Genomic DNA, 10,960 nt, shown 5'->3' with positions numbered 1-10,960 from the left:
TCCCTTATATTATCCGAGTTAAATAAGCTACTGGCAAAAACCTCCGAATGCTCGGCAGTTGTGCCGTGGTCTGTTTTTTTTGGGTCTACCTACCCTATTTTGGGTTTTTTCTTTATTATTTTCTACCCGTTTGTGACGGTTGTCAGGTAAATTATTGTAAGTATTTCTTTTTACCTAAGAATTTGAACAACCAGGTGTGTCCTGGTCCGGTGTCTCCGTTTAAGAGATGAACTGATTTTTGTTTGAAAATTTCAATGCTTTCAGCAACATCCAATTTAAGTGAATTTCTATTCAAAGACCGAATCAGCGAGACATTTCTTCGATCAATAGAGTGACCAGATTCACACATGTGTAATGCTACTGCAGATCTAAGATTCTGTGAAGGAAGGATTTTCTTCTTTGAGTCAGATCTAGCTATAGCCATGTGTTCCTCGAATCTATTAATCAATTTCCTTTTGGTGTGTCCAATGTACACCTTATCACAGTTGGAACAACTGATTTTATACACGCCAGATCTATGAAGGAGATCCACTGGATTTCAATTGATTATTTGAGCTAGTGAACACTAGTTCAATATAATACTTTGTCAACTTTTGTCGCAATTCAACCACAGTCTGTGATTCAACTGCGTAGACACTGTTGAACTCTTTGGACCTTCGTTGAAACTTCTTCTGAATGGGGGTTAAATTAGTGAAAGATTTCCGTTGAAGCAAACTTTCTTTTTTCCTTATGATGGCTTGAATGGATCTACTTTGGTATCCATTTTTAATAGCCGTTTGGAAAATATATTGAAGTTCCTTTTCTCTTCCTTCAGATGAGAGAGGAAAAGAATTCATTCGATGGATCATGTGGTGGAACGCTGCCATCTTATGCTGGAACGAGTGGTTGAAGGTGCTCGGTATTACCCTCTTGGTATTTGTAGGCTTTCTATAAATTTCGAATTTGAATAGGCCATCATCTCTTCTTACCAGGATATCCAGGAAAGGAAATTTCCAGTCTTCTTCTATTTTGCAAGTGAATTTAATATTCTTATACACACCATTTATGGATGTTAGAAGTTTTTCAAGAAAATGTTTATTTACTACACAAAAATCTCATCGACGTATCTCCACCATTTTCCGGGTAATACATCTTGATTTTCAAGAGTCTCTTCTAAAGTAATATCTGCTGGTGCCGGTGACATTCAGGGAAGAATTTCATTTCTTTAATGTCCCCTTCGGTACAAGAAAAAATGTTGATCAAAATTTGTATCAACGTAACGTAGCTTTTGTTTGTTTTTTTTTTGAGTTGACAAATAATAACCATTCTACTCAGCAAGAGCGAAACGCATTTTTAGAAGCTAGGTACTCCGTTTTACGGATACTATAATAATAACCCGTTTAAGCGCATAATCTATTGAAATATAAGAATATCCACTAGCGAATAGACAATAAAATAAATCTATTTTTCAGCTACGACTGAGTTCTATGTACATTTTCTCGGGTCTCACAACAAAGAAAGTTCACCAACAATCCAAACAACACATAATTAATATGACTTTTTATTTTATTTTCTTTGAGTAATCTAACATAGTTTAAAACATGATTATAAAAATAAACTTGTTTAAGAGTTTTGTGGTAATTCCTCCTATATTTTGACGTACGGATTTTTTCATTTCAATTTTGAAACCAATCGTTTTTCATAAGTTAAGTCTTATAGGGATTTTCCAATTTCTCACAGTTTTGTTACATAAACACTCATTGGGTAAAACTAGACACTTGATCATCATAGATTTTCATTTTGTTTCAATGTTTCTAACATTCATCATTTTTAGCTGGAATATTTTTATCTGAGATATTGTTTGACACATTTGACTTTTTCATAGCATAATTACTTTTGACTTAAAGTACTGTTAATAAGCAAATTAGGGTGCTAAACAATTCGGTGAGTTTCACAAGATGATTTACTGTTTGGTTCTTCAACCGAAAGTACTATTCACCATACGAAGTTTTTCAAAACAGCCGTTTCTCATACGAAAATAAACCGTGCACGTTTCCTTCAGCCTGTGCTGAATGAGTGCGTTTCATGAAACGAAGCTCACCTTCATAGATCATTTTCCTGAAGAAAAAAATAAAAATTAATATTCATCTTTTAAATAATGTAACAATTTTATACCTCAAATTAGTTATAGACTTGGTACCGATATCTTGACAACTGTGTTGTAAACCACATTGCAAATATGGGACAAATCGTAGAACTGATCCTTTGTCGACAATACTCCCGCTGACTCCTTGGGCTACACGCAACTTATCAATATCGGTGTGATAGTAACGCGATCCAGCTGCGCCTTTAGCATCTTTCCGTTCCATTGCTTCCAAACTACCCATTCCGCGATATTTCTTCAGGCGAACTCCGTCGCTGAAGTAATACTCTCCAGGAGCCTCTGAAGTTCCAGCTAGCAATGAACCCATCATAACAGATGAAGCTCCCAAAGAAAGAGCCTTCATGATATGGCCAATGTTCTGAATACCGCCGTCAGCAATTACAGGCACTCCATATTCGCGAGCAAGCTTACTTACTTGATACACAGCTGTTGCTTGAGGGCAGCCACATGCCATTACTTCTTGGGTGATACAAATAGAGCCAGAGCCCATACCCACTCGAAGGGCATCACACCCTGCTTGGATCAAATTCATAGCTTGTTGACGAGTTACAACATTGCCAGCAATAACTTGTAAATCAGGATACTTTTGTTTAATGTATTTTATCATTTCAATCTGATATATAGAATTTCCTTGGGAAGAATCCAAAACTACAACGTCGACTCCATTTTGAACTAACAACTCCAATCGTTCTTTATCTTCTTCTCTGGTAGAAATTGCAGCCCCAACCAATAGCTGTTTATTACTATCTTTGGATGCGTTGGGATAACTTCGTGCTTTCTTCAAATCAGTTCTTGCAATGAGAGCAACCAGCTCGCCGTTTTTATTTACAATTGGAAGTTTACCTTTTTTGCTTTTTTCCAAAATGTGATTGGCTTCCTGCAGTGTAACTCCGCTTGGGGCTGTCACCATGTCTTCAATTTTACTCATAATATCTCGTAGCTTGACGTCTACATCTTCCTCGCGAAAATCGATATCTCTCGAGGTTACGATACCGATCAGGCGTTCCCCCAATCGTCCATGTTCGGTGATGGGATATCCCGTAAAGCCGTTCTTTCTTTTGGCTTCCAGCACATCAGCTACCGTGTTTTCTGGGCTCATGACAACCGGATCGCGGATAAAACCATGTTTGTACTTTTTTACTTTGTGCACCTCATTTGCCTGAAATTCTGGACTACAGTTGTGATGGATGATGCCTATACCCCCACAAAGCTGAAGAAATGAATTCAAAATTACATTAGTAATGGAATGCTACTTAGTATACGTAAAGCACTTAACAAATACATATCGTTTTGTACTATCAAGTTTGCTAATATGGGATTTAAGATTTCATGTTTTGAATCCATGGGAAATTATTAGTATTATTTTTAGATAGGTACTTAAATATTCTACAACTACTAAGTACCTTATTTTATTCTATTATCTATAATTATTATCAATTTTTTAGGTTTCGCCTTTATCCAAGATGCCTATATCCTTAACCTGAACTAATAGTTTATTGTAACTGACACTTGACAGGCTATTTTAAAGTTAATAAATTATAAATTACTTGTTAAGATTTACTTACCGCCATAGAGATGGCCATATCTGCCTCGGTAACCGTATCCATAGGCGATGAAACGAGCGGTGCACGTAGTGTAATTTTTCTAGTCAGAGGTGAAGAAAGATCCACATCGTCGGGAGTAAAATCAATGTAACCAGGCAAAATGATGAAATCGCTGAAAAGAAGAATACGTAGATGCAACAGGACGAAAACAAGATATGATTATACATACACAAATATATAAATTATCCATCTGACCATCTGACAAAGAAGCCTTATAAAAAAAGCTAGTTAAACTAGTGTTTTTCAAATATTTTATTGATATTTTTCTGGTATGAACCTTAAAATACGAATCATTGAGATGAACTATTTCAAAGTTATTAAGAATCTTAGAACACATGCTGGAGGCAAGATAAGATCTCGGCCTGGCCAGTTCAATAGGTTTTTACATCCCGATCATAGCACTTGAGTGCCTTTAACTTAAAAAAAAATAGATTTGAGAAACACTAACATAGTTAAGCTAATTAGGGCAACCGCGAATTAAAATGAACTTACTTGTATGTCAATCCGTCACCGTTCTTAAACAAATCTTCGCAGGACAGTCCGTCCTGAAGATTGACTCCATTCGCCATGGCCATTGTTGAATTCTTTCTCGATGGTATCAATTTACGACTTAAAGATGCCTTGTAGTAAGTGCCAACGCTGATATGAATGTAATAAGATTCGGAAAGGAAAATAAAGTTCATATTAGATACTAGAACTATTAACACGTGGAAAAAGGATGTGCCGGCAAAAAGCTTACCAGCTGAGTTAATTCTCCTGGAAAATGATTCTGTTCAATATTGACCAGATATAGAAGCTGCGGTCACGTTCGAAACAAAATCCAGAGCAGTATTACACCGGTAAATTTTGACGAAAAATTGTTGCTCGTCTGCACTGATGTTCAATCCAATCGAGGTTAGGAAAATATAAAAGTCCGTCCCTCCGGAATCGTGACCGTACACCAAAAATGCATGCCACAAACTGACCGAACAGCAGCCGTGAAAATATTTGACAGCTGAAAGAGGGATACCAACTTACTTGGCCATTAATTTGCTTTTTTACCTTTTGCCGCTTTTGCCCCTTTTCGGGTCGGGCCCACTGATTTTTGACAGCTGAATAGAGTGAAGGCAAACGTAAACAAAAGTTGCATAAAAAGTGCGATTTCAATTTTGAATTTTTCAGCTTATACAAATTAGTTCGCAGAAACTGATGATTACAAAAGTTTTAATGAAGCTTCAAAAATCTTTTAGCATTGCGCTTTTATTTTATTAAACTAAGTTTAGTCGAGTACTGTGCGGTTAAAGTGAGTGCTGATAATTTGATCATGAAATAGACCTTATTTAAATAGTGAACTTATCAATAAAAAAGTAGTAATGTTCAACTTTTTTCTACTTTATATTGAAGAGAGATAGTTGAACAATCACCAGTAATAGGGTTTTGTATTTATATAGCTGCTAACCTGTGTGAAATCGTCTTCGAAGTAGGCTAATTTTTCGCATCATTTTGTATGTTTTTGGATATGATTCGATTAAATTATATGCATCATCGGTAAAGTAAACAAAGGAAATTGTTATGGAAATGATGTTATATTAGCATTGAATTTAAAAACAAAAACAATAAAACTTTTAATATGAGTACTTAAAGTAAACTTTATGAGAATGATTTCATTTGAATGATGATGGCTTCATATGTTTTAAGAAATTTCGCAAGGACAGGCACAAATAATAGTCGGAGTTTAACAAATTGTATGCGCTTGCATATGATTTATTTTAAAATTTAAATGGTTTCGAACAAAATCTATTTTCCGATATTCGTTGAAATCGATTTGCCGATATAAATCACGCATTTCCGAAACCTCAGATATGATACAAAAATGATCATGACGGACCATCACCATGACAATGTCGTCATAAAAGGGGTAAAATTTCCGGTAGATCCGATATGACCTTTAATTAAAAAATAATATTTTCCATTCATGCTTTGGCTTATCTGGAAAAAACACTTAGAATTAAATTATTAATTTAATTATTTATCACGATCCAAATGAGAACTTTTTCTTAACTATAACTTTGAAGTAACGTTTAGCCACAAGTTAAGCTGCTGGAATCAGAGACTTTTTCCGGGATTTCAAGTTTATTTGGGATTTTCACATCTAAACCGTTTAGCTTAAGCTTTTCCTCGAGTCCTTGAGCGAATTTTTGGGGTTTCAAGTTTAACGATAGCCTAATTTATATCCCAATTTGAAGTGAATAACCAATATGGTAAGGAATTAGGTGAACGAAAAAAAATATCAGGATTGGGCACGTTAGTTAACACTCCACAGTTTGAGCCAATTATTTGTACCAAAGCGTAGCTGAGAAACATGGTAAAACGTTGATCCCTTTCCTGTGCAATGAGAAAAGAAACTGATGATTATTTCATATAATTTTATTTAAGAAACATTAAAAAAAACGAAACTCTTACCATGATGATTTATTTCCTCAGTTCTAATACAATTGTCCATAGTCGACGGAGCACAGATTGATCCGATCACTCGACATTGCATGGAATTGCACTCATATAAACGGAGATTTCAGGTCACGAAAAAAGGATATATAGCAATTCGCAAAATTCTGTGGAAAATAGATTTGAACCTAGTAATATGTTAACTATTTGATGATTAAATAGAAAAAGTGGTTTTAAAAGAGAATTTATCATAAAATAATATTTTTCGTACGGTTAAATTTGGTGAAGGAATGAACCATGAATATGTATTCATCTTTTATCACTATATCCTTAGCCAAATTTTTAATCTTTAAACAGAATTTGATAAAACTTACATTAAACAGCAACCTTACCGAAGAAACGGACCAAATAAACCTTTAAAACCTTTCTAAAACACTATTTCAAAATCACATAATTATGCTCAGTTTGTTTACATCTGAGCTCACTCGGATTGAAAATGTTCTCAGCTGGCAGCAGTGCAGCTGGACTGACGCGATTTAAACGCGTTTTGGTACACGGAAATTTAGTGTGACTCGCTAATCGTAGAAATCATAAGTTCCGTTTTAGCTTTTCGGATTGAGTTAATAGGAGCTAGTCTACATATTATGTTACCTACGAAAATGTTCTCCGGTTAATGTGCATACTTTCTAACTATTATTACTGAAATATTATCCATAAATACTTTTATGTATCTATTCATAGAAGTTTGTTTCAAGTCAACACTTTTCAAACCAATTTGCTCAATTTTGTATTAAAATTACCCATATTCAAATTAATGAAATGGCCTTGTTTATGAAAGCTTCGTTCAATCGTTAGTAAAAATCGGTTTCAACTGGTTTCTGTTAACTGATAGATGTTCAACGAGCCAATGTTTTGGTCGAAACTAGTCAGGTCGTTGTTCATTGGAGCAAGTTGAAACTAGTCGAAACCAATCCAGCTCGGCAGCAGGATTAGTTTCGACTTGGTAGAAATCGGTCGAAGTCAATTGGAAAGAGACAGGTGATTAACTGTCAATCCATTTCTACTTGTTCGACCCGTTTCGACTAGAGTTGATTGAACAGACATGAAATACACTCTCTCCACCCTCTCTTTCTATCTCTATATCTCTCTCTCTGTCATAAAATGGGATGTGCGAAAAACCGCGCCATTTGTGAACATTTAAAGACGGGTTTATAAACAAACATTGTGAATTTAAAAATAGTGATATTCTTTTTGTTAAATTAACTCCTGTAGACGCATATTTTCTATAATGAATAAACCAAGTTACTATCCTAATTATTATTCAATTGACGACATAATGGTTACTCAAGAACGGATTCCTTCCCGTACAATTCATCACCTCTACCAAATGGGTTAGTAACGACTTTTAAGAACGTAATGAATTGATAATTTGAGACTTTCTTTGCAGGTTTCCTGGACAGCTCGGAAAAATCTGAGCATCTGGAGCCGAACCAACAACTTGAGCTTCCGTTATGGTATCTTTTGCAGCAGGATGACCGTAATCCTAACTTCGAGTGAGTATTTTCATCTACTGGGTTGTTCTTGGCCTCTTAAAGTTAAAAATATGACCATGTGATTTTGAGGCTTCCGTATTTTCAATAAATGAATCAAATTAAATGCCATGTAACATAAAAGTGGTTAAGGAATAGATCAAAATAATAAATTTCAATTCATACTTTACCAAAATACGGTTAATTGGATTTAAAATAATGCCTCAGCACAAAGTATTGATCAAATCAATTATCTTCAAAATTTTTAAATCTATCTAAATCTAATCTAATGTAATTTTTCAGATTGGTAATTCCGGACATTTTTACCACGGCCTACAAGGAAATCTACAAAGCAGATGCCAACTATGTAGAGCTGGGGAAGCTCAACAAATTCTACTACGAACTTGGAATGTATCTGTGCCGATTTTCTAACAGTGACGACCTCGCGGAGATGCTCTTCGATACCGCCCAGGAACGCATCAAGGGAATCAAAGATATGTGCAACAACGTCAGCAGTGAAAATCTGACTGACAACAAAAAGCTGGAATACATCGAACGGATGCTGTACGAAGAGGGTAGTCGAAGTCATAAAATGTTTTCGGACTGGTTGCAGGAAAAGGCTGTGAATATCAAATCAACAGAACTAGTTACCAACCACCGAAAGAGAAAACGTGACGCATTAGACGGTGAAGAGGGAATTTCTGCTTCTCAAATGTCCCAATCATCTCAACAGTCATCTTTATGATTGAAAGCCAGAGATGAAGAAATGAATAATGTTTGACTAATAAATTGTGTTTCATCAATAGTTCTCTCGAACTGTCCCTTTTGAAATTGCGATTCACAATCCACTACTATTTTTCAGGGATTTTCATCTTTAATGATGTTTTATCTCGAAATTTGGGAAATATGTAGGTATATAAATTGTATACTATTTAGAGTAAACTGTACAAAAAAATTAACTAAAAGAAAACTATCTGAACGCTTTCTTTGCTTTTACCAACGCAGTGGATTACAAATCTTAGAATTTTGTGGATGTTTCCAATAACAGATCCATTCTGCGGAAAGTTGGTATGGTCGCTAGGAATTATGGTATGGAATTATCAAATATACAGCGTTGATCAGTTATATCAGCTAAGGCTAGTTTGCTATGGAGGAGTTTTGGTCCATAGCAAAATGAATTCTTTCAATAAAAACGAAAACTTTTCCGGAATTTTACACAATCACTTTGTTTTCAATATTACCTGGAAATTTCTAACAAACTTCTTGGAGCAAATATGAACTTCGATCCAAATTTTTTAATGATGTGGCTCAGCATTTGGAGCTCCAATGGGTTGTTCCTCGGGGTTGTGTGGCCAGAAGGTAGGTTTGTTGAGCGGATCCAAAGCAAGCTGTAATTGAAATATGGATTATGAATGTTACTTCAATGTTAAAGGCTGAATTTTTTAATTAATTACCTCTGGGTAAGCATCGCGGAAATCTTCCATAGTCATTTGATCGAACGGAAGCTGAGACTTCATGGCGGAAATCTGAGCTTGGTAATCGGCGATACGGCTCTCCGAATCCTTGCAGAATTTAGAAATCTCATCGCGCACCTGCTTTTCTTGGGCATCGATCTGAGCGGTGACAGTGTCGGCCGGGTAAGGGATCTGCAGGGCCTCGTAAGCCTTCTGGAACTTATCGACCATTCCAGCGATTGGCACATTCTTCTGGTAGAAGGCCCAGTCAATTTTCGGGGGAGCTTCTGGGTTGGCAAGTACGCTGTTCAAGTATAATGGAGGAATTTAATGTGTTAGAAAATAAATTGTAACTATGGAAACAAAATATTTTATATGGAAGATTTTTACTCCTCGCCGCAATAGAACATTGCATTGGTTCTATTCCATCTGAACGTAAAATAAAAATGGTAGGGCAACGTTAAATTACTCACCTAAATATACTCATTTTCTTTGGTTGGTTCAGACTTAAAATAATCATTTCATGGACAAGCCTCAAGTGTTTTTAAAAACGAAATCAAATTGGGTACCAAAGACATCTAATAAAATCAAGGTCTAGGTTTTTTTATGTGCTTTTTAAATTTATATTCCTATTGGCTACACATCCCTTAACCGACTGTTTTCAAGGGCCAGTAAGGACCTATTTGTTAAAACATACAACAGAGTCGCTCTGAAGCTCTGAAGCCTGATTTTTATTTATGACTCTATGTCCAACTTTGTCAAAAACACATAAAAACTCAGGTATTTTTTTATAATTATCTTTTTGCGCTGATTACGCAAACATTAGGCTTCCATATTTTTGCAAGAGCACCGTCATTTATTCTTCTCTTACCTTCGCAAGTATTTGTCGCTCATCGATTTGAAGACGGCGAGGTTAGGCTTCTGGTTCGGTGGAACCCGCTCGGCAAGGGAAGCCCAGTTGATACTCGATTGGGCGATGCGTCTGGCGGCCATGGTTGATCTTGTGCTGCAAACTTCCGGAGACAATTATTAGAAAATGGAGCAGAAAATCACAAATCTTCCAGACTTTACCGAACGAAGTATTCCAAATAGCGAATGCAAGATTTTCCACACACTTCCCCTTATGTAACCTGTCAAAATTAAAGAACGCAGTCAATTTTCTTCTTGGCACTTTCGCTGCCAAATTTAGTATTGCGGTATCTAGCGGAACTATATAAACACTGAGTTTCTTTTAGAATAATCTTTTCGATTAAAAGGTTACTCCTTGAACGGTATAAATGCAAAACTAAAAAATCCTGAACACGTCTTGCTGTAATAAGAAATTTTGATTTGTCGATAATATAAGGTGTTTCAAATTTGCTGCGCACTGCAAATACTCCTGAATAGTATTTTGTCTTCCTGATTGCATACATTAAGGCGTTATCGTGCTGATAAATAGGGTAGATAATCTAGATTTCGACAGGAGCTTAGTTTTTGACAAATTTTTAATGAAGTATACGTTTAGTTTAGTATACGTTGAATATAAAAATTCTTCGAAATAAGTTGTTGAATAGTAGTAAATCAATAATTTAAGAGTAACATTCTAAATCACCTGTAAAATTCAATGCCATAGACCGAATAAGAATGATTTTGAATCATGAAAAACTCCTCTTTCATTCGATTAAAAGCAACATAAAAGGAATCAATGGATGGATAAGGTTCTGAAATCAATGTTCTACTAATTTATTTCATATGTTTGCTAACATTTATTGAAATTTCAACTGTTTTTTCAGATGTCGAAAACTATCGCTGAAAACTCACCTAATT

At 35.5% G+C, this 10,960-nt stretch overlaps 3 protein-coding genes across 3 annotated transcripts; 1 reads left to right on the top strand and 2 right to left on the bottom strand.

Annotated features, from left to right (window-relative positions):
- Window positions 1-1,524: 1,524 nt before the first annotated feature.
- Window positions 1,525-4,748, bottom strand: LOC129745080 (inosine-5'-monophosphate dehydrogenase). The gene is made up of 5 exons (XM_055737914.1): window positions 4,487-4,748; window positions 4,240-4,386; window positions 3,709-3,859; window positions 2,155-3,353; window positions 1,525-2,097 (listed from the first exon to the last, which is right to left on the bottom strand). The coding sequence occupies exons 2-5, from the start codon at window positions 4,320-4,322 to the stop codon at window positions 1,992-1,994; spliced, it is 1,539 nt and encodes a 512-aa protein (XP_055593889.1). The 5' UTR covers window positions 4,323-4,386; window positions 4,487-4,748; the 3' UTR covers window positions 1,525-1,991.
- A 2,580-nt stretch (window positions 4,749-7,328) lies between these two features.
- Window positions 7,329-8,505, top strand: LOC129745672 (DNA replication complex GINS protein PSF3). The gene is made up of 3 exons (XM_055738940.1): window positions 7,329-7,562; window positions 7,619-7,724; window positions 8,004-8,505. Exons 1-3 carry the CDS (start codon window positions 7,460-7,462, stop codon window positions 8,443-8,445), a joined length of 651 nt encoding a protein of 216 aa, XP_055594915.1. The 5' UTR covers window positions 7,329-7,459; the 3' UTR covers window positions 8,446-8,505.
- Window positions 8,506-8,900: 395 nt separating this feature from the next.
- LOC129745673 (ATP synthase subunit d, mitochondrial) lies at window positions 8,901-10,373 on the bottom strand. The gene is made up of 4 exons (XM_055738941.1): window positions 10,226-10,373; window positions 10,026-10,167; window positions 9,155-9,458; window positions 8,901-9,088 (listed from the first exon to the last, which is right to left on the bottom strand). The coding sequence occupies exons 2-4, from the start codon at window positions 10,145-10,147 to the stop codon at window positions 8,996-8,998; spliced, it is 519 nt and encodes a 172-aa protein (XP_055594916.1). The 5' UTR covers window positions 10,148-10,167; window positions 10,226-10,373; the 3' UTR covers window positions 8,901-8,995.
- Between the last annotated feature and the right edge of the window lie 587 nt (window positions 10,374-10,960).

The sequence above is a fragment of the Uranotaenia lowii genome, chromosome 2 (assembly GCF_029784155.1).
Source record: "Uranotaenia lowii strain MFRU-FL chromosome 2, ASM2978415v1, whole genome shotgun sequence".
In the NCBI taxonomy this organism is placed as follows: domain Eukaryota; kingdom Metazoa; phylum Arthropoda; class Insecta; order Diptera; family Culicidae; genus Uranotaenia; species Uranotaenia lowii.
The sequence above is the reverse complement of the archived record's forward strand: the minus strand, read 5'-3'. Positions and strand labels throughout refer to the sequence as shown.

Bases quoted from the DNA above. Each gene is read 5' to 3' on its own strand.
- LOC129745080 (XM_055737914.1), bottom strand. From the start codon at position 4,322: ATGGCCATGGCGAATGGAGTCAATCTTCAGGACGGACTGTCCTGCGAA. The intron at 3,354-3,708 runs GTAAGTAAATCT...TCATTTCTTCAG, and splicing joins ATATGGCCATCTCTATGGCG to CTTTGTGGGGGTATAGGCAT. The intron at 2,098-2,154 runs GTATAAAATTGT...TTTTTTCTTCAG, and splicing joins AAGTCTATAACTAATTTGAG to GAAAATGATCTATGAAGGTG.
- LOC129745672 (XM_055738940.1), top strand. From the start codon at position 7,460: ATGAATAAACCAAGTTACTATCCTAATTATTATTCAATTGACGACATA. The intron at 7,563-7,618 runs GTTAGTAACGAC...CTTTCTTTGCAG, and splicing joins TCATCACCTCTACCAAATGG to GTTTCCTGGACAGCTCGGAA. The intron at 7,725-8,003 runs GTGAGTATTTTC...GTAATTTTTCAG, and splicing joins GACCGTAATCCTAACTTCGA to ATTGGTAATTCCGGACATTT.
- LOC129745673 (XM_055738941.1), bottom strand. From the start codon at position 10,147: ATGGCCGCCAGACGCATCGCCCAATCGAGTATCAACTGGGCTTCCCTT. The intron at 9,459-10,025 runs GTAAGAGAAGAA...ATACTTGAACAG, and splicing joins AGCGACAAATACTTGCGAAG to CGTACTTGCCAACCCAGAAG. The intron at 9,089-9,154 runs GTAATTAATTAA...TTTCAATTACAG, and splicing joins TCCGCGATGCTTACCCAGAG to CTTGCTTTGGATCCGCTCAA.